The 24085-nt window shown below is 39.1% G+C and overlaps 1 protein-coding gene across 1 annotated transcript; it reads left to right on the top strand.

Annotated features, from left to right (window-relative positions):
- Window positions 1-12671: 12671 nt before the first annotated feature.
- On the top strand, window positions 12672-13232 carry LOC109154907. Its single transcript, XM_019302647.1, has one exon. It carries the CDS (start codon window positions 12672-12674, stop codon window positions 13230-13232), a length of 561 nt encoding a protein of 186 aa, XP_019158192.1.
- The last annotated feature ends 10853 nt before the right edge of the window (window positions 13233-24085 follow it).

Below are 24085 nucleotides of genomic sequence, written 5' to 3'. Positions count from 1 at the left end.
TGAAGGAACAACTCAAATGTGAGCCAAACTCGAACGAAGATGGACCTGCTTCGTCTTCAGATTCTAATTTTCTGAGAACTGGGAAATGGTACAAGAAGATGTGGGAAGAAATTAAAAAGCCAAAAGCCGAGCCAAGCGAGCATGAGAAAGAAGGAAGGAAGAGAAATTGATCTACCTATTATATATTTCTTATCCTGTATCAATCTTCCTTTCTAAGTAATAATATTATTTCAGTTTTAATGGTTCTTACCCGAGTTTACACAAGTGCTGAACGAAACTTTATTTGTTTTGTTTGCATTCACAAATCTCGTTCCTAAACGAATATCTCTGATCAAGCCGTACTCTCTTGGAAATGACTATATTCTCTCAAATTTCGATGGAATGTGTGAATTATCTCAGTGTTTAGTCATTCATGGCTACACCTTTTGATGAATCCATCATCTATAAAACGGACCTCTCGTGGAAAATAGCTTTGCACCTTTCATAACTCTTCAAGTTCGAGATACCATCCTCTCGTTATGGACAAAGGGAAGAAGATGTGTTTTCCAACCAAGGATCTGACTAAGAAAGTTCGATTTGAGATCAATTCTTCTCATGAACTTATCAATTCTCCAAAGGAAGGATCATCCTCTGATGACGGATTCACCAAGGTCTCGAGTCTCTCTAACTATTTCTCTCTTGTGAAGCTAGCACCACAACTCAAATCTGAAGGGAAATACACAGCAATACATGCTGCTACTCAAGCAAGGGTCAAAACTGAACTGGATGATATGGAAAAGAGGGGACTTTCTAGAGATGCTAGGGGAACTTACCACGAGAAGATTGTGGATGAGGTGTTCGCTCTTCAAATCCTCAAGATGGAAAATGCTGAGAATGCCCGAAAGAAGAGGGATGACGAAAAATGAAAGCTCGTCCAGCTTGAATCACGAGAGATGCAGTCAAGTGTCTAATATCTATGTTTCGTGTAATAATCATCTCTCGGACTGTGTCATGTCCTTTCGTTGTATGTTCTGTTTAAGTTCACGAAACTTTATTTGTTTCTTGAACTCGTCTCTTCATGAGAAGTAAAATATGTTTCGGATGTGAAGCGTGCTCAAGAAGATACATCTTATCTAGCTCATCTGAACCGTTAATGCATATTTTCAGTGGGCATCGTGTGGTCGAGAAAACCGGTCCACTACCCCATGATCTTTGTCAGTTGATCTGACCCGCATTTAATGCACATAAGGGTACTCAAGTGGTTTTCTCTCTCCTCTTTAATGAGGAATGATCGAAATTGATTTGCAATTGATCTTATCAGATTTTTATCACCAGATCAGTTACCCCTTTAGTGGAATTGGAACCGATTGAATTTCGAAATTCAAACCATCCACAATTCACATGGGTCACCCGTTTTTCCCTATACCCTAGACCCACATCAACCCTACATAATCCCGCCTTATACCATCTTTCATCTTTTTCCTTCATCGTCACTCTCAAATCCATCCTCTCACCAAAATTCTCTCAAACTTCTCTCAGATGGCTAAGAAATCCAAAACCACACCCTCTGATGTCGAACCTGAAGAACCATCTACAATGGAGATACCCACCTTCCCAACAGACGACGTTAACTTCATTGAATCACGGACTGACTTCATCGCTGGTGGCAGTATGTGGGATGCACATGGGTTCTTAGAGTATGTCATCTATAGAAGCTTTGGTGATAAAGTAATCGCCCTTCTACAGGAAACCGGCTTGTACAGGTTTGCAGTTCCTCTCTACACATTTTGGTTTCCCATAGATGTTGCTCAGTTCTATCTGAATGCAAGTGTGTCTGCGGATGGACTCACCATATCTTCAAGGGTCAACCAAACTGATGTGACAATCACATCGGATGATATTTGAGCAGCCTACGATTTTCCTCAGCGAGATGAGTCATACAAGCCGAACTTCGCCTTCTACCATTATGATCAAAATGACTTCTACAGATTTATCAAAAACAAGCAGGCTCCTATTGTAATCACGTGGCCCTTAAAGAATAAGTGGTTTCGCCTGGACTACGAGTTCACAGTGGATATTTTTAACAAGATTGTCGAGAACAAGACGTAGGGCACAGACGACGTGATGAAGGATAAGTTAAGAATGCTGCACGCCTTCAATGAACACAAAGTCGATTGATCAAAAGTCATCTTCAACCATCTTTTCCATGTCATCATATATGGAAGAACATCTCCTGGAGATATATCAAAGAAGATGGGGTTTGGATTTTTGGTAAATCATCTCCTTACCACGAAAAATGTCCCCCTCAGAGCAGGAGTCAGGCCTGGACCGAAGGCGTGCCACATGAAGTACAAGCCCACGGGTTATGACAAGCAGAAAGCTTTGGAATTGGAAATACCTTTGGAACTGGTCAAATCTAAACGAAAGTCTAAAAAGGCGAAAGATTCAGAAGAAGACCAACCAAAGCCCAAACGAAGAAAGAAAGAAAAGAGCTCGTCCAATGTCAAGACGAAAGAAGTACAAATCTCTACACCCATAGAGATCCTAGACGAAAGGACAACTCACATGCCGCCTGTCCCATCAACAGATCCAGTCATTGTGAAGGATTCTTCTGATGATGATGATAATCTCATTCTCTCCAATCTCGGGCAAAAATCAACAGGACGATTTCGCTCTCCTATAAAAGCAAAATTTGTTCCCCCTCCTTCGTCAGAGTTGGATGAAAAGGCGAAAGAAGTATCTTCACAGAAGGAAGATAAGACGACATACGTATCTTCTCAGGGGGGAGATAAGGCGAAAGAAGCGCCTTCACAGAAGGAAGATAAGACGAAGACGAAAGAAGCATCTTCAAAGGGGGAAGATAAGTCAAAACCTTCCAAGAAACGAAAGAATAAATCTTCCTCATATGCAAGTTCTCCAAAAAGCCTCCATCCACAAGAACCCATTTCAGCAGAGCGAATACCCCCATGTTCGACACAAGAACCTGCTGTCATGGAAACGGAGGTCAATCACTTAAGTCTTCCACAAGAACCTGGCTTGCCAGAAGAGACGAGATAAGTGATTGCCAACCCGATTGCTGCTGCTACACTTCCCACCGAAAGTTCCCTCCCACAAGAACCTACCTTTGCAGCGCAGGTACCGAATACTCTGACACAAGAACCTGCATCGGTAGTTGAGGACGAAAGAGTGATCACTGAAAAGGCTGTTGACCCGAAAGCAGTTGTGACAATACCAGAAGCTGCACCAATCCCTCCATCAAGAGATCAACTACTTCGAGAATCTATGGAGAATGATTACAATAGGGTCATGCAATGGCAAAAGTGGCACACATCTCCATTAGATACCCTCCTTGAAATAGCTGAAGCAATGAAGGGTGAAGAAGAATTCGCCTTAGAGTGGATCGACACGAAAGATGTATATGAAGCACTACGTCTTGAGACGATTAGACGAGTGTACTCCTACAAAGTGACCAATCGCACTCTCGGGAAAGATAAGGCACCCATTTGTATAGAGCTCAACAAGCCTCCTTTGGATCTAGCCTTCGTTGAAGAAATGAAGGAACTTCGATATGCAGTGCTCCTATCCAAAATCAAGATTGACTTAGAGAAATCGCACCAAAATGATCCAAATTGCGATGTCAGTGGATCAAAGGACGAAAGTGGCAGAGAAATTGATGAAGAAAATGTTTCCGATGAGAATGAAGAATCTGATGAAAATAAGGAAGAATAAATGAAAGAAGACGAATATGAAGATGCTGATGATGAAGATAATGGTGCTGAAGATGCTAATGATGATGATGACTCGGGCGATGATGATGACAACAATAAGGGTAACCCGGACTATGACAGTGAATCTCCTCTCTTAATCAATGATGACCCCTTACCCGAAAGAACCTCATCTCAACATTCACCCTCAAAAAGTGATGGCAAAAGGGAAGCATCACTTAAGCCTAAGAACTCAATGGCAAGAGGATTGGTTGAAGCCTCCCCTCGGATTGGAGTTCCTCATGATGAAGAAATTTCAAATGCACCCATTGAGGACTTATCTCGTGCTATCGTCCCCCACATTGATCACATGGACGAATCTCCAATCAAACAATAATATGCTACAATTCGTGAGGGAAATCTGGATGCCTCACCTATTCTGATCAGCTCAGCTAGTGGTGGCAAAAAGGATGCACCACCTCGAGAGGAACCAATGGATACTTCGCCCACAAACATTGAAGTCGATTCTCCACCAATGTCTCCACGCAGCGTCATGAACCTAATGATGGGCACGGTTCATACAGCAGAAGTTATTCACCAAGAATATCTGTCCCTTCGCCGCAAGGATTCTCAAACCTTGGAAGAATTATCCAAGAAGGTTGACCAACTTATGGCTGCTCAAGCTCAATCTCGTCCTCCACCTCAAGCTCAACCTCAACCACAACCGTCAGCTCAACCGCGAAGATCTTATAAAGCTCTGCTGGCGAAAGAACTTAATGAGCTTCAAACTGCTGTGAACAAGGTGGCACGTCAACAGCATGAACTCGAGCACTCTCATTTCAGTCTCAAAGAGAGAGTTGACTTAGCATGCACGAAGATTGAAACTGCACACGAAAACTCATATCAGATGGGCCAGTATTCGCTCCAAATCCTTGGATATGTGCAAGACATATTGATTGCTATTAGCAATCTGTCTCCTCCAGCTCCTACTACGTGTGCTGATGATGCCAAAAACGGGGAAAAGAGGAATCCTGATGATAAGGATGATGATCATCATAGGGATACACAAAGAGACTCTGATAGAAGAAGCATAAAAGTCTCTACCTCCACCTTCTGCTTCCAAGTCTCGTGATCACCAACCTTCTCAATCAAGACATCACTCGTCTCGTGATCATCAACCGTCACAATCCCGACATCACTCTATCAAGCCTCGCCAATCTCTCGGTTCTGAATCTAAATACATATTCAGTGGACTTTCTAAGAGAGAAAGGAAGAACCTTAGACAAAAGCTCATGAAAGATAAATCTGTAACAATGGATGGTGTGGGAAATTTTGTGGATTTTAAGCCTTATGAAGAAGGAAGCGGAAAACCTTTTGAAGGATGAAATGTTCCTGTCTGGATGAAGACAAAAGATAACCATACAAGGCAATACCACATAAGCTCTCAAAATGAAAGGATCAAGAGAAATAACAGAGAGTTATGGGACAAGCATGAAAAGGAAGCTCTAGAAAGAGAGCATGAACTTTGGGAAAGAGAACGAGTAAATGAGCTAATCAAAGATGTCACGAAAGTGACCAAGAACTCTGAACCTGGAATCATATACAATGCAGCTTTTAAAGTTCATGCCGAATCTGGAAAAAGTTACACAGAAGGGATGCAATCCTTCGAGCTCATTTCGTGGTGGAAATTAGGCATTGTAGAAGGAGAAAACATTCTCGAGGCTTACAACAACTATATAAGCCTCAACATCAAAGGAAAATATGAAGATCTAGTCAAGACGAATCCAATCAAGGTTTTCAGAGAACGTATCAATGAAGATATTGAATGCGACAGAATGCTCAAGGAACACAGAGAAAGAGACACTCGTGAATACAAGGAGGCCAAGCTGCAGAAGGCGAAACTGTTAGAAATGTAAAATACTTTACATTCTGCTCCCCTTAAACTTTTTGTAAGTGTTTTTATCCATATATGAATTCTTCGTTGTTATATCTTTCGTGTCCTTTGTCTAAGTTACTTGTCAGTGTCTTTTCAATAATTTGTATTATGTTTTTAGAAATGTCTTGTAAACTCTCGATAATGGCTGTTTTGGAATAAAGAATCCTTTATGGGAGATTTACCAGCCTTATGAGAAGAGTATAGGTTTTGGCATCATCAAAAAGGGGGAAATTGTTAGGAACACTTGTATTAGGATTTTGATGATACCAATGTAACTTAGAATGTAGACCCCTAACTTTCGTTATTTCCATCGCTGCTTTCGTTCTAGACGAAAGTTGCCATAACTCATCCTGTAATTCGTGTTAAGTTAGACAAACACACGAAAAACGAGTTTGTTCATTAGTTAGGTCTGCCAAAGAGAAAAGAGACAAAGAGCACGAGATCAAGGCTTTAACAACGAAAGATCACCTCGGGTTATCAACCATCTCGACAAGACAGTAATCTTTATGAAAATTTATTAAGACATTCATTCTCTCCCATAACGAGAAGAATGTCTCTACTGTCTGAGTTGATCAACCATCATGGAGACAAAAGGACCTTAAAGTGTAGGACACATATACCAAGGAGCATTAAATGAAGCTGTACTATTCTTCAGAAGCTAAAAGACAAAAACCCTAAGGTTGTTCATGTCTACAATGGCTACATGGTACAAGCCGCATTAATGGAGCATTTATTGCGTCAAGCTCCCCGGTCCTTACCCAACGGATAATAGGTTTGAAATTTCATCTCCCTCCAACGGATGAAATTTTTCACACCTATAAATACCCACCTTCATCAACTTAGAAGGTGCTAGTTCTTTTCACTTGATCATTATTCTCAAGCAAAAGCTCTTGTATAAGCTCATTTTCTTACCAAGCTTTTGCGAACCAGTATCAAGGTGTGAAGATCTCTTAGAGAAGTTCATCAACCTTCATCTTCCACCTTGAAGAAGTCTTGCATCTTGTACGAAGCAATCATCCCTCTTCAGTCAAGACTTCACCGTGTTGGAGAAATCAAAAAATACTTTCTACCAACCTCAACTCTGAAGAAGACGTTGATAGAGGCGGAGTAAACTCGCGGAGTTGAAAAACGTACTAGAAGCTGTCCGGCTTAGTGATCAAAGAAGCTTTCGTGTGTATTTGTACTAACGAGTGATAGTGCAAACCTTCCATAAGTTGTGGAAGAAGAGTGGAGTAGGCAAAGTTGGCCGAACCACTATAAAAACTCTCGTCTCTCTATCTTTTTACTTTCGTGCTTTACTTTTCAGCATTGCATTATCATTCGCCCAAACCGAAAGTTACCTTATAACTTCAAACTGTGCAAAGCAACTAAAATCAATTTAATTTATCCGCTACGTTACAACCCCGAGAGGTTGCTATTTGCCGAAAATTGAGAAGAGTCTATTCACCCCCCCCCCCCTCTAGACTCTCGTTCTAACCCTACCGGGACCAACAAATAAGGTTTAAAATGGCCACTGAACGTAACCTGAAAATGCAATTAGACCACTGAACGAAAAAAAAAAAAATGCAATTAAGCCACTGGACGCTCCAAAAACGTGTAGTTAGGCTCTTGAACACTCCAAATGTATGCAATTTCACCGGATAGCACGTTACCATTAATTTTAGCAGGTTACCTGCTTACTAGGCAGCTGAGTTGGCATTTTTAATAAATTTTAATAATAAATTTTAAAAAAATTGAAAAAAAAATTAAATAAATAATTAAACAAAACACAGTCACCCCGTCGTTTTTTAAATTAAAATTTATTATTAAAAATATTTAAAAATTATTAAAAATGCCAACTCGGCTACCACGTAAACTGGTAACCTACTAAAATTGATAGTAACCTGCTATCAGGTGAAATTGCAAACATTTGGAGTGTTCAATGGTCTAATTGCACTTTTTTTTTTTTCGATCAGTGGCCTAATTGCATTTTCAGGTTACGTTCAGTGGCCAATTTTAACCTTATTCCATTTGTATATTAAGATCTAAAATAATCAATATAAAGAAAAATTGTGAATATAACTTGGGTCTATCTTGCAAGATGGACCCGGATCCATAGTATAACTATTGTATTAACTATGAGATAAAAATTCATAGTCTCAGGAGTCAGGCCCAACCTTGGGCAAGGACCAATCATTATGCTATGGACCCGTGTCCAGCATGCATTGTGGACACGGTAACGGTGTCGTTAGTGGCACCATTATCTTTCACTTTAAAAAAAAAAAAATTCAGATCGCTTCGTTATAGGAGTATATGTTCATAATTTTATCACTATATGTTCATAATTGTAAGTTCATAATGTCAGAGCTCTGTGTTCATAATTCCATAACTGTACATTCACACTTCCATAATTGTACATTCATAATTCCGTAATTGTACATTCATAATTCAATAACAGTAAATTCATAATTTCTGAAGCTCTATGTTCACAATTTTAGAGCTCTATGTTCATAATTTTATCACTATATGTTCATATTGTAAGTTCATAATGTCAGAGCTCTGTGTTCATAATTCCATAACTTTACATTCATAATTCCATAACTGTACATTCATAATTCTATAACTGTACATTCATAATTTCCTAACTATACATTCATAATTCCATAATTGTACATTCGTAATTTTCGGAGCTCTATGTTCACAATTTTAGAGCTCTATGTTCACAATTTTAGAGCTCTATGTTCATAAATTTATCACTATATATTCATAATTGTAAGTTCATAATGTCAGAGCTCAATGTTCATAATTCCACAACTTACATTCAGAATTCCATAACTGTACATTCATAATGCCACAAACGAATAATGTCGTTAACGCCATTAACGGCGAGACAAAATTAACTTTTTTTTTAAAACTAGAATGCCGCGTTTTTCCTAAAAACAACGTCGTTTTGGACTCGTGTCCACAATGCATTGTAGACACAAGTCCACAACATAATTTGCGAGGACAGGCTGGGCCCTTGCCCAAGGCCCATCTCAAAGAGGGGCCCATAATATCTATATATATCATGGGCCCCCTTTTATATATATTAAAAAGAAAAAAAGAATCCTACCTGAATTTGCTAAACCCCATATCAAAGAGGGAAATTAAAGAGGGCCCATGATATATATATATATATATATATATATATATATATATATATATATATATAGGGGCAAATTATATTGTATATCGCGGTGCATAATCAATTATGCATCGCGCATAAAACCGATGCCGTTTTATTTAATGAAAAAGAAACGGAATCCGCAAAAATATAATTCTGTTCTTCAGTTTCATTTTGTATACACTGCAGTTTCAGTTTAACACAACTACAGTTTCATTTAGATATAACTACAGTTTCATTCAATATTTATACACTCAAATATGTGAAAATGTTATTAATTTTATTTTATATAAATTATAGTTTCATTAAAACACAACTACATGACCATTTCGATATAATTACAGCTTCATTGTACAATATACACTCAAATATGTGAAATGTTATTCAGTTTCATTTATATATACTGCAGTTTCATTTCACCACAACTACAGTATCATTTTGAAATAACTGCAGTTTCATTTGATAATATAAAAATAATACATGAGGCAGTGAGAGTTTAAATACACGGTAGTGTCACTCCGTTAGCATTGTGCGGTGCATAATCGAATATGCACCGTGATGCACGATATAACGACCCATATTTATATATATCATGGGCCCCTCTTTTATATATATATATATATATATATATATGTGTGTGTGTGTGTGTGTGTGTGTGTGTGTGTGTGTGTGTGTATTAAAAAAATTCGTTCTCTGTTTGTTCTCCAAAGACCGAAGCTGAACTGCTGAAGGTGGAATTGCAGAACGGCAGAAGCGAACATGGTAATTGCAATATTGCAGTAGCATTGTTTTCTTTTTCATTTTTTTTTTTGAATTTTAATATTGCTAAAAAATATTGTATTACATTTAGGTGATAAAAAGTTTTGCTAAATTTCTAATTGTGTTTGAATTTTAATTGCAGTACTCTAATTGTGTTTGAATTAATGAATTCTAATTGTATTTGAGTTCTATTTGCATTACATTTATCTAAGACACATTTAATAGTAGTGTTTTTTTTTTAACACCAAGTGTAGATAATCTTGGTCAATCTAATGAAAATTTGAGTAACTAAGATTATATTAGGTATGAGTAATTTGAGTGAACATGATAATGCAATAAATAGTAGTTGTTTGAGTGAACATGGTAATTTATCAAATGAGTATAATATTGAAAATATATTGGTTGATAAACAATTTGTTCCTTATTTTGATATTTATGACCCTCGAAATTGTTCTAATCTTGATTGTAAATCCCGAGATATTTTGGTTGAAAATGGACCTATAAGAGAATTAAATATTGTGTTTCATTCCTTTAGATAATACCTCTAGGTATTTTTCATATGCTTATTGTACTAGAAAATTGAGTAATGGAGAATTAGTAGATGGAGAATGGTTGATTTACTCATGTTTTGTTCTATTATTTAACTTTTATAATTCTCAATTTATGATTATTTGCATTCGCATTATTCTGTTATATTCCTAACAACTCAAAATATGTGGATAAAGTATATTGTTTTTGTCGTGAGTTATTTAAATCTAATAACGATAAAGTGCTTTAGCAATAAAGATCATCAATGTTATGAGAAAGATTAAATGACTTGGCCTGTCAATATTGTGTTTTGAAATAATATGTTAGAGGTTATGGATAATTTTGCATCTAGGAAATTTAAAGCACATAGGAGTTTGTGTTTTGAAATAATATGTTAGATACGAAACTTGTTTACTTGACTCAGGTCTATAAAACGATATGACCGATCCAGCTGGAATACAAGTAAGATTTTTTTATTTTTTATTTTTTATTTTTTATTTTTTATTTTTGAAAACAAGTAACACTTTAATAGTTTTCAAAAAAAAAAAAGTAAGACTTTAATATGGTGACGTAATTGAAGTTTCAAAATAATTTAAAGCTTTTAGCTTTTTGTGTACCATCTTCTCTTCAACCCGGGCGTTGCATTACTTTGTATACAATATATATAATTTTAGAAACATTCTTGTCATTGTATGTCATGCTCATGAAATGCATATTTAAATAACATGTTTAATTGATAAAATATTGAATACTACTTTAAGTTGGGGATGAATATATATGCGTTGTTTATTTAAATATTTTTTAATGTTTAATTTTTATTTTTTTTATAACTTATTAACGGGGTAGGGATTCCCCGTCCCCGAATAATCCCCGTTGGGATGGGGATAGGGGTAGTTTACCATTCCCCTGTGGGGATGGGGACGGGGATGGAGAATGTGAAGAAAGTCGAGGGCGTGGATGGGGGTATGTCCCCCGCCCCGTTGACATCCCTAAGTATGCGATTGGCAATGGTAGTTTCCGTGCTTTCTCCCTTCACTCTCTCCTCTATATTGTGTACTTTTGGACCCGAATCCACCTTGAGAGGTGACTCGGTCCATACTATAACTACTGCGTGAATAAAACTTCTTCAACTCTAAAAAAGTATTTTTTTTTTTAAGTTACTAACTCTATCACTACAAGAATTTTCACATTTAGTGACAATAGAAGTTGTCACTGAAACTATCAATTTTGGTCACTATTGAAATTAGTGACCATTGTTAGGAACCTTGTATTAGGATTTTGATGATACCAATGTAATGTAGAAAGTAGACCCCTAATTATTTACTTTTTCGATTGCTACTTTCGTCCTAGACGAGAGTTGCCATAACTCCCCTGTAATTCGTGTTAAGCTAGACAAACACACGAAAATGAGTTATGTCTAGTTTATAGGGTCTCCAAGACGAAAGAAGACACAAGGCATGATGAACAGCAACGAGAATTAATCATGAGTTGTCAACTATCTCGAAAGGACATATTTGTTAAAGACAATTCTCTCCAAGCATTCCTTCTCCTCAACAACGAGAAGAATGTTTTGTCTGTCTGATTTGACAACATCCTAGGAACATAAGGATCTCAACTTAAGGGGACACGGTTACCAAGGAGCATTAAATGAAGATGTACCATCTCCTGGAGCTAAAGGACAAAACCCTAATGCTCTACATACCTTCAACGGCTACATGGTACAACCTCATTAATGGAGCATTTAATGCATGAAGCTCCCCGGTCCTTATCCACTGGTTAAAAGGTTCGAAAATTTCATCTCCCTCCAACGGATGAATTTTCGTCACCTATATAAACCCACCTTCATCAACTAAGAAGGTGCTGGTTCAACTTTCACTCGATTTATTTACTTGCAAAAGCTCTTAAACGCTCTCAGTTCTCTCAAGCTTTTGTGAACCAGTGTTAAGGTGCTAAGATATTTGAAGAAGTTCATTGATCATCATCTTACACCTTAAGGAAGTCTTGCCATTTGTACGAAGAAACCATCTCACACAATCAATACTTCATCAAGTTGGAGAAATCAGAAATCATTTTCTACCAACCTCAACTCTGAAGAAGAAGTTGATAGAGGTGCAGTAAACTCGAGGAGTTGAAAAACCTACGAAGACTGTCCGGCTTAGTGATCAAGGAAGTCTTTGTGTAATTGTACTAACGAGTGATAGTGCAATCCTTCCATAAGTTGTGGAAGAAGAGTGGAGTAGGCAACGTTAGCCGAACCACTATAAAAACTCTTGTCTCTTTATCTCTTTACTTACGCATTTCATTTCTGCATCATATTGTCCTCATCATCATTACCGAAAGTTCTCTTTTCAACGTAAACTCGTGCAAAGCAAATAATCAAATCTGACATATATGCTGCGCCAAAACACCGAAAGGTGAGTTTTGGGGTAAAAACACGAAAAGAGTCTATTCACCCCCCCCCCCCCCCCACCTCTAGACTCTCACTACACTCTATTGGGACCAACAAGTGGTATTAGAGCCAAATTCCTTGAACGGTAAAGGCTTTGCTTTTTCTACCTGGTAGATCCCCTATCAAAATTCTAAAAAACTGCATACTTTTCAGCTCTGCACGAATTTTTGTAAAATGGAAAAGGATCATGCTAACCGCTCTAATCAGCTTGTTTTTAGTCTTGCTAAATTTGATGACTGGAAGATAAGAATGCAGGCACTCCTATGCTCCATACATGACGAAATGTGGGACGTCATAACAACTGGACCAATTACAGTTATGATGGAGAATACACAAGCAGCAGTTCAAGGAGCTGGTGCTGAGCAAATGATACCGAAGCCAAAAGAGTCATATACCTCGGAAGAAAGGACAAGAGCAAACCTGGATAACGTAGCAAGAAATATCCTCTACAACTTCCTTGATGACTCCTTGTTCCCAAGAGTCCGAAAGTGCAAGAATGCCATGGAAATATGGAATGTCTTGATGGAACTAGGAGAAGGGGATGAGCAGGAGAAAGACAACAAGCTGACTGTAGCCCTGAAGAAGTTTGAAGATTTCAAGATGCTTCCAAATGAGACAATCATGGACATGGAGCTGAGATTCACCAGACTCATGGGAGATCTGACTGATCTCGGGATGGAATTGACCGAGAAAGAAAAGAATCTAAAAATTCTTCGTGGCCTGCCAAAATCTTGAGAAATGAAGGTCATTGCAATGAGGGACAATCGAGACATGAAAACAACGAGCACGCCAAGATCTTTAGTGATCTCAAAGCATATGAGTTCGAACATGAACCGAAAGATGCCGAAGAATCAGAAACGAGAAATATCGCTCTCATGGCCAACCAATCAGCATCAACATCCAACAGGTCGAAATCTAACTCTTGTGATTTTTTATCTGATGAACAATATGCACTCTTTGTCAGGAAAATGAAAAGGTTGATGAGGAAAAACAACTTTCAAGACTCTCATCGTTCGGGTCACCGAAAGCAACACGAAAATTCTCCTCAAACCTCAAAAGCAGAAACCACAGACTCGCAACTGTTGTGCTACAATTGTTGTAAACCAGGACATTTTAAGGCGAATTGTCCTCATCCAATAGTGAGCAAGCATCAAGATAACAACACTACCAAAAGCCCATCCAAGGAGACTGGAGAAAGATACAAAAGAAATGACAAGCCAGAATCATTAGGCTCCAGAAACGAGAGAAGAAGAAAGGCAATGGTAGTGAACGAAACCTCTGACACAGTTGTGAACGAAAGTAGCTCCTCAAGCTCGAGTTCAAACGACGAAAGTTCTGAAGAAGAAAAAGGACTCCTATGCCTTTTCAGTCAGGAATCAGAAGATCTATGCCTTATGGCTGACGAAGATGAGGTAAACTCTCATTCATCTTCTTGTTATTCAGCTGAGTCAAGTTCTGTAGGGAGTCAAACCTCCAATGAATCAGTTACTGAAATGATGAGGAGGTTCAAAGTGATAAATAACACATACTCCAAACTTAAGGAGGAGAACTCTCGGCTCATGATTAGCTACAATGCGCTAAGGCAAGTTCGAATTGAGAACATTAAGCTAGCCATTGCTAAGGAGCAACTTGAGAAAAATATTCTCACTCTGAAGGAGCAGTGCACAGCAAGAGAAAGGAGAGAGCAAGAATTGCTTGAAGTCTTGGACAAATTCAATAATTCATCCAATCTAATGGATCGAATGATAAATGACTCCAGACTGCCCGGGGAAAGAACGGGAATTGGTTTTAACCCCAGCTCCTCCTCACAAACCTGCTTGAACAAATCCACGAATGCATATTCACACGAAGGCTTTCAAGCTGCATTTGTTCAAGGACCAACCCAGGTGTCTGAGCCAATGACGAAAGTTAACAACGATGCCATACCACAATCAACAAGCTTACCGAAAGGAAAGGCTGTACAACGAATTGTGGATCCTCGAAATGAAAAATCTTACAAAGGCAATCCTAGAAAAAAATATGTCAAAAGGAATAGACCAAATGGAAATAGACAGAATCTACACCATAAGAAAGGTCAGCCTGCTAAGAATATTCAATCAAGGAAAATGCCGAATGTTGACTAGAGGCAATATCGTCCTAAAACAATACAAGAGAATCCTGATCAAGGAAACCCGAAAAATGGACGAATCAGATAACCCCAAAGATCCTTCATAAGATATGGGTATGGTAATGGATGGACTGGGCCATTAGAAGAAGATTGGTATGATTACCCAGAACCTCTGTCCAAAGTAGAACTGAAAATGATTCATCTGCGTAAACAAACCGATCATCTCAAGTATTATGGAAATCCTCCTCAGGAATATCTTTGGAAAAGATATAATGCTAAAGTCTTTGCCAGCATACATTATAATTATCGCACATCTAATGGGTATAGAGGACCAAGGATGAGTCGTGGTCACTCTAGATTGATGTGGGTTCCAAAGTTGACAGCTAACCCTCAAGGACCCGAAATTCAAGGGGTACCTAAAAACATATAATCTTTGCTGCAGGAAAAACAAGTCATATGGTATGTTGACAGTGGATGCTCAAGACATATGACTGGTGATAAAACAATGCTGAGCAACTTCGTAGAAATAGATGGACCTAAAGTTATCTTTGGAGGAGAAAATAGTGGCAAAACTCGTGGAAAGGGAGACATTATCAAAAAGGGAATAACAATACAAGATGTGTCTTATGTTGAAGGGCTAAAATTCAACCTCTTAAGCACGAGTCAATTCTGTGACAAAGGATATAAAGTTGAATTTTCCAAGGACGAGTGTAAAATCATGAACACAAAAAATGGCGAGACAGCTTTAACTGGTCAACGAAAGAAGAACATGTACGTAATATCGTTGACTTCTTCTAACGCTAACGTTTGTTTTGTGGCCAAAAGTAATGCAGATCTTAATCAAGAATGGCACAATAAACTTAGCCATCTCAACCTAAAGACAATCAGCAAACTCGCTAAAAGAAATCTCGTAAGAGGACTGCCCGAAGCATCATACACGAAAGATAAAATATGCGAGGCATGTCAAAAGGGAAAACAATTCAAGTCATCATTTAAATCGAAAGATGTGGAGCCAAACTCTCGATCTCTAAGCCTTCTACATATGGATCTCTTTGGACCAGTTGACCCATCAAGTTTGAGTGGGTGATTTTCTTGAAAAAGAAGAATGAAACAAAAACAGTTCTTCCCAATCTCTTAAGACAACTTCAAACAGAAAAGGAGGTCAAAATCATTCGGATAAGATCAGACCAGGGAACTGAATTTGTGAATAAGGTCATAAAAGAGTTCTGTGCGCAAAATAGAATCTTTCATCAACTTTCGGCAGCACGAACTCCTCAGCAAAACGGGGTAGCCGAAAGGAGAAACAGAACCTTGAAAGAAGCTGCACGAACAATGATTTCATATTCAGGTCTGCCAAAGAGATTTTGGGCCGAAGCTATAAATACGGCATGCTACACACAGAATAGATCCCTGATCAACAAATCTCACAACAAAACACCATATGAACTATGGAAAGGTAAGACAGCTAGTATTGGTTATTTTCATATCTTTGGTTGCAGATGTTTCATACACAACAACGGAAAGAATCATTTGAGGGCCTTTGACGAAAGAGCTGATGAAGGACTGTTCATGGGATATTCCTCTGTAAGCAAAGCATTTAGAGTTCTAAATAAACGAACAATGGTAATTGAGGAATCCATTCACGTTAAATTTGATGAACAATCCGAGAAAAACCCATCCGACATCAAAACGCCAAGTAATTCGGGTCAAAACCCTTGGCAACATGTTGATGAAGAAATTTCAGACGAAGAAGATATACTATCATCCTACACAAAATATCAGCTAAAAGTTTATGAACCCGAACCTACAACTCAAGAAAAGGTCACAACTCAACAAAACAATCCTGTCAGCACCACAACATCTGAACCAATGATCTATATTGATCTACCATATATTCCTGAAATGGATGTTCAAAATCAACAGAATACATTCGAACCTGATCTTAGGTTGTTAAGAGATCACCCACCTGATCAAGTAATAGGAAATGTCCAAGAAGGTGTATGAACAAGAGCCTCCTTACACGAAAGCATGATGGCATGCTTCTTATCTCAAATGGAACCATAATCCATAGAAGAAGCCCTAAGTGATCCTGACTGGGTAATAGCCATGCAAGAAGAGCTTCATCAGTTTGAACGTAATGAAGTATGGGAACTTGTGTCAAGACCAACCCATCAGAATGTCATAGGAACAAAATGGGTCTTCAGGAACAAAATGAGTGAAGATGTGCTCATTTTTAGGAACAAAGCTCGTCTTGTTGCTAAGGGGTATTGTCAAGAAGAAGGAATTGATTTTGATGAAACCTTCGCCCCCGTAGCTAGACTGGAGGCCATACGAATATTCTGGCCTTTGCAGCTCATAAAAACTTCAGAGTTTATCAAATGGATGTCAAGAGTGCTTTCTTAAATGGACTTCTAGAAGAGGAAGTATATGTTGAGCAACCACCTGGCTTTGCAATTGATAATGAGCATGAGAAGGTCTATCATCTCAAAAAGGCTCTTTATGGATTAAAACAAGCTCCACGGGCTTGGTATGATACACTCTCACACTTTCTCATAAATTGTGGTTTTATGAAAGGAGCTGTAGACAAAACACTCTTTCGTATCAAAGACAATGATCACATTCTTCTTGTACAAATTTATGTTGATGACATCATTTTCGGGAGCACGAATCCTGAGTTATGTGAAAAGTTCTCAACACTCATGCAAGGCAAGTTTGAAATGAGCATGATGGGAGAACTAAACTTGCGGACATACTCACGAAACCTTTGAGTGAAGCAAGATTCTCCTCTCTAAGGCATGAAATAGGAATGATTGAGATGACATAAAGCAGTGAGAATCAAATCAACAAAGATTCTCATTCTCGATATTCAAAAGATTTGATCTATCCTAACACGCAAAGATCTCTATAAAATGAGGTACACGACGAAATTAAGCCTTCATAACTAACAAAATTTTCTAGTGTTTGTCTTTGTGTGCAGACATGAGTACAGGAAGCAAGATAACAATCACTAAAATTCAAGAGGAGAAAAGCGAAATCTTCAATGATCCACTTGTGACCAAGCTGGAGTTAAAAAAATTTCTTGAACATTCTCAATATATACAGAGCACTCTTCGTGATCCAACGGAAAAAGAGTCAAGGGAGTCATTCCACTCTGTTGGCAACCCTATAGGGTATGTCAAAGAAGACAGTGTGCTGGAACGAAGTGATAGCTTTGACTACTCACTCTCGAGCACCCCTCCTAAGATGCTATCTCCTCTCAAATCCACCGCAAGCAGCAAGAAAAAGAAGGCCTAAATGAAATTATTAAGCCACAGTGATAAGTTGTGATGTTGTTATCTTCAAAATGATGTGTTTCTCTAATAAATAACTTTATATCTCTATTTATCTCTGATAGCGTGACTAACACGAAACGTGAATCAGTGTCTAAAATATTTTAACAAGTTCTACACGCTAACATTATGCCTATATAATGATTTCTCCTCTCATAAGTTTCACTCACACTCAGCCCCTAGCAAAAGAAAAAGCTTGCAGGATGGATAAGGGTAAAGAGAAAATGGAAGATGCAGAAATTCGAGATATTCATCATCTTCAAGAAGCAGACAAACTGACAAATGCTACAATAACAAAGATTGTAGAAGATGGTGATAAGGTCCACGTAACATTCACCATGCCAAACTCGGCCTCTCCAAAAGATGAAGCCGAAAGAAGGGCTATTCGCCTAAAACAAAATCTCCAGAAAGCAAGTTTGCCCAATGCTACAATTATCAAGCTGGAGGAAGACGGTGAAAGGGTCAATGTGACATACTCCATGCCCAATACCGCAAATCCTAAGGAAAAGGAGGCACTGGACAGCGTTGTCAATGAATCTAGGGTGAAAAAGGCATATTACTTGGAACAAGCCAACCGGCTTGCCAACGAAAGGATAAGGATGATGAAGAGTGTTAACAAGCACTCAACAAATCCACCTAACTTTCGTTGGTCCCTATCCCTGAAGTTCCACAACAAAGTGATCAATCCTACGAGGACTTCACCTTGGTTCACTCTCAGTCAACTATCAACCCGAACATGCCTACCCTCACACTTGAGGAATTAGACGAATATTCAAACAGGGCCAATCTGAATGATGTGACTGATGAGTTAACTCGCCTGGAACTTCACGTGCCCTATCGCTTTATCTGAATATTGCTTGTCTTATCTGTATGGTTTGGAGTACCTCTGCACGATTCTCTTCAATGAAAAATTTTAATTATTGATTGTCTTTACTAATTACTCTCCTAACCTTGATTCTGTTATGTCAGATTATTCCTTTTTCGGGTCAAAGATGGAATTTGTCTTAAAATTTTATCTCATTAATAACGATGAAGACATGAGTTTAATATTATTTGACTCTTCAAGAACCATGGATTTTCCTTATGGATTACCGTTAGAAAAAGCACTTCATCATGAATGGCTATAAAAGGAGCACATTGGATATGCTCAAATTGCATCCATCTCTTCTAAAATGGCTCCTAAAGTCTCAATCACCAAAAAGGTGTCAAGGAAGACCCGAGGTTATTCAGAAGAGGATGAACAAGGCACTCACATTCCTGGAAATCATCCTATCAATCCTCTAAACATTTCATCCGATTCTGAAATTGAGGACTTTGATGAATTCATCAAGAGAGATGCTGATGAAGATGCAAGATCTTTCGATCCTAATGAGGAACCCCCTCTAATCGTTAAAAAAGGGTTCTTGACATTGGAAGCATGGAACAACACTACTATAGATAGAGATCTCAGGGATTTCTATCGACATTATGATTGCAAATCTGCATTTGTGGGGTATGTGGAAGGAGATTCTGATGAAGAGATACGTCCTGATGGTGGACTGATGCGCCCAAAAGCTTCTACATCAAAGAAAAATTCTAAAGTCACCAAGGGTGAAACCAGTAACACGAAGAAAGGAAAGGGAAAGAAATGATTTGCTTAAATATTGTTCTCTAGCTATATATTTCTGTTCATCCATGTTTCGTGTTTTGTCTTTGAATTAATGAAGGATTTTCTATCATAAATCTCTGACTACCTGACATTCACACATCTTGAAATCATATCTCTGACCCTGAAATTATGACATTCTTGAAAATGCCCATTCAAAGTCTTCTACACCATTAATGGTCGGTTGAAGAAATACATGGTCATTGATTACAGCATTGAATGCTGAAAGCAGTTTCACAACGTTGTCTCTTCTCAATCTGCCTATAAAAGGGGAATTATATCCTACGTTTCTCTACCATTCTCATCCTCACAAATGGCTCCCAAAAAGACCTTCACAAGAGGAGATTCCAGCAAGCTCCGTGAACTCGCCAGGCAAATAAGACAAGAGCAAGGAGATTTGTATCCAGGCAATAGCCTTCAAGCACCATTAGAAATCTCGTCCGATACTGAAGAATCATCTCTGTATGATGATATGGCTGGGTTCATTGTTGAAGAACCTCAGGAAGAAAACTATTCAAAGGGAACTGACCCTCCACAGGCAACCTCTGAGGATCCCAGCAAGTACTACGATCCGGACTACATGGTCTATCTGAAGCAAGAGGACGAAAAAGAGGCAAAGGCTAAGGGGGAAGAACCTTAATCATCTTCGGGTTCCAACTATCCTCGTACCGGAAAATGGTACAAGTGTATGTGGGTAGATCTGAAGAAGGCAAAAGCTGAAGCATCTGAGGTCAAGAAAATTGAGAGAAAGAAAAACTAATCCTTCAGATTATGTATTTTATGCTGTGTACTACCTCTCTCGCTTTTATGCATAATAAAATCTCGTCTCTTTGTTTTTATTAAAAGAAGTGAACGAAACTTTACTTGTCTCGTTCACATCTATCTGAGGATGTCCCGAATCAAAGATAACCTATTGAAAATGAATTCATTCGGGACACATCTTTAAAGACAAGCTGCTCTCTGCCCTATGGATTCTCTTACTGATAATGAAATCCGAAAGGAGCTCTGTAAGATCGCTCGAAAGGAGAATCTCTCGGGAAATGTATTCTCTTAAAATGACAAGAGATTTGTTTGACTTTATTTGTCTTACAAATCTTGCATTATGACAAATTAATCCTCCTTCGGGTTAGAACCTTGCTTGATAAGACTCATTTGTCTCTGTCTCATTTGAACCATCGGATAGTCCATCATGGGGATCGTGTAGCCGAGAAATATGGTCCACTACCCCACCATGACTGACACGTGAATTGACGAGCATTAAATGCACCCAGAGATACTCGAGTGTTTTTCTCTCTCCGCATTAAATATGGAATGATCAAATTTGATCTGCACACGATCTTATCACTCCCCCATGCTATGATCAGTTACCATATGCAGAAGAGGAGGCGGTTAATCTTTTGAAATTCCACAAACCCACCTTCACATGGGTTACCCATATTCAATTACCCGGAACCACATAAAACCCTACTTGAATCCTCTTCGCATCATACGTTGTCTTTTTCATCTTCTCCCAAATAAAGCTACTAGCCTTACTCTCTCAGACGCTCTATAATGGCAGAAAATACACAAGCTACATCATCTGAAAAGGAACCAGAAAACCCTTCTACCTTGGAAATCCCAAGCTTTCCAACCGAAAACATGCGATTTATTGAATCCAGAGTTCCATTTATTGTTGGAGGCAGCATGTGGGATGCCCATGGATTTCTCGAGTACGTGTTGGATCGAAAATTTGGCGAAGATATCGTTCGGTTGCTCATGGAATCCGGTTTGTACAGGTTCATTACACATCTCTATACCATATGGTATCCCATCGATGTAACGCAATTCTACATGAATGCATCCATATCCACCAACCCCCTAACCATCTCTTCCAGAGTCCACAATCATCTAGTGGTTCTCACCTCGGAAGATATTCAAACCACGTATGGGTTTCCACAGAGGGATGAATCTTACAAGTCCAATCTTACTGGATTATGAATTTACCGTTGACATCTTCAACAAGATTGTTGATCATAAGACTTCAGGCACTGATGATGTGACAAAGGAGAAACTAAAGATGCTGCATGCCTTTCTGAACGAACTTAAGGTTGACTGGTCGAAGATCATTTTCAACAATCTCGTTCACACCATCACTTATCACAGGAAAAGTCCAGGAGACATTGCCAAGAAGCTAGGGTATGGTTTTATGGTAAGTCATCTTCTTGTCACTAAAGGAGTCCTAATGCGACCAGGTATACGACCAGGACAGAAAGCTTGTCACATGAAGCAGAAACCATCTGGTTATGACAAGCAGAAAGCACTGGAGCTGGGCATTCCCATTGAGTTGGTTAAAGGCAAACGAAAGTCAAGAACGCCAAAGGCATTCGAAGATGATCAACCTAAGCCGAAATGACAAAGGAAAGAAAAACGCTCCTCTCGGGAAAAGATGAAGGGAAATGATGATGAACAACCATTGCAAACCCCTCCAAAATCTCCTCAAGTGCAGAAAGATCCAACCCCACCTACTCCACCACCGGAGACAATAGTTGTGAAAGACTCATCCGAAGAAGATAATCTGATTCTGTCAAAACTCGGCAGAAAGGGTCACTTTCGTTCTCCTGTCAAACCAAGGCTTTCCCCGAAGAAAGATACTACACCGAAAGTAGTAGACACGAGAGAAGCACCACCTAAGGGGGAAGTGAGCACGAAAGAAACACCTCTCCAGGGGGAAGATCAACCAAGAGTCGTCTCACCAGAAAGACCTCCTGCTCATCAAGTCCCAGAACTTGGTCACATATCCTCTCCTGTCCCCCATCCACAAGAACCTACTTCGGCAGAACAACTTCCTCAAGGGTTGACACAAGAACCTGCTGATGTAGAAATGGAGGCCAGTCGCTTAAATCTTCCACAAGAACCTGGTTCGCCAGAAAAGACGAAAGAAGTGACTGATGCAATGATTGATGTTTCGTCTCAGCCACAAGAACCTACCAATGCAGCGCAGGTAATTCTGACACAAGCACCTGGGTTGGTAGACGAGACAGCTGTGGTGCCAATAGCAACTCCAGATATTCCGAACGTACCAGCACCAGCTCCCAAAGCAATTGCTCCCCCACCATCACCAGATCAAGTTCTCCGAGAATCTATTGAAAGGGATTATCAACGAGTCTTGCAGTGGCAAAAGTGGCGCACAGCTCCCTTAAGTACATTCGTTGAAACTTTTGAAGCCATGCAAGACGAAGAAAAATTCGCCCTAAAGTGGGTTGGTACAGATGATGTCTACAAAGCACTTCGTCTTGAAGAAATAAGACGAGTGTTCTCCTACAAGATGACCAATCGCACTCTAGGAAAAGACAAAGCTCCAATCTGCATTGAACTTAAAAAACCACCGTTGGATCCAGCTTTTGAAGAAGAAATGAAGCAACTTCGATACGCCTTGCTGCTATCAAAAGTCAAAACCACTTTAGAGAAAGAACACCAGAATGATCCAAACTGTAATGTCAGTGGCTCAAAAGATGAGCATGGACGAGAAATTGAGGAAGACGAAAGTAATGAGGAAGATGAAGATAATGATGACGATGATGTCGACGATGCAGATGATGAGCAAGATGATAATGATGATGACAATGACAATGATGACAATTTGGGTAATGCAGAGATCCAAGGAGCTGATCCGAAATACGACAGTGATCCCATATTGATCGGTCCTGATTATGATACCTTCCCTCAAAGATCTCCACTTAGAAAGTTGCCCTTTGACAGTGATGACCCGAAAGAAGCATCACACCAAGCTCAACAGATTTCAAATGAACATCCCGAAGATATGTCTCGTGCAATTGTACCGCATATTCCACCCATGGACGAGACTCCAATCAAGCGTGAAGAAGCAACTAAGGGAAACATGGAAGCCTCACCTATTCTCCTCAGCTCAGCAAGTGGTGGAAAAAGGGAAGCACCACCTCAAGATGAACAACTGGACACATCACCAACCAACATTGAAGACGAGTCAACTCCAGAGTCCCCACGGACTATCATGAATCACATGCGAGAAACTGTTCATACAGCCAAGACCATTCATTTGCAATATTTAGTTCTTCGGCAAAAGGACACAAAAGTGCTAGATGCCTTGAGCAAGAAGGTAGATCACCTAATGGCTGCCCAATCTCAATCTCGGCCTCCACCTCCAGAGCAACCTCAACCGCCTCAACAAACTCAATCCGATCACAAGTTCCTTAGCAAATTGCAAAGACTCTCAATGAGCTTCATACCTCTGTTAACAAAGTTGCACAGCAGCAACACGAACTCAAACACTCTTATTTTAGTCTCAAAGAGCGTGTTGATTTGGCATGCATGAAGATAGACACTTCACAAGATAATTCTTACCAACTGGGAGAATATGCTCTTCAGATTCTTGGATATACCCAGGACATCTTGGCTGCGGTAAATAAGCTTTCCACTATTCCTCCTAGCACCTGTGCCGATAATGCCAAAAAGGGGGAAAAGAGAAATAATGACGACAAGGATAAGGATG

The sequence above is a fragment of the Ipomoea nil genome, unplaced genomic scaffold (genome assembly GCF_001879475.1).
Source record: "Ipomoea nil cultivar Tokyo-kokei standard unplaced genomic scaffold, Asagao_1.1 scaffold2662, whole genome shotgun sequence".
Classification (NCBI taxonomy): Eukaryota; Viridiplantae; Streptophyta; class Magnoliopsida; order Solanales; family Convolvulaceae; genus Ipomoea; species Ipomoea nil.
This window is presented reverse-complemented; position numbering and strand designations above follow the sequence as displayed.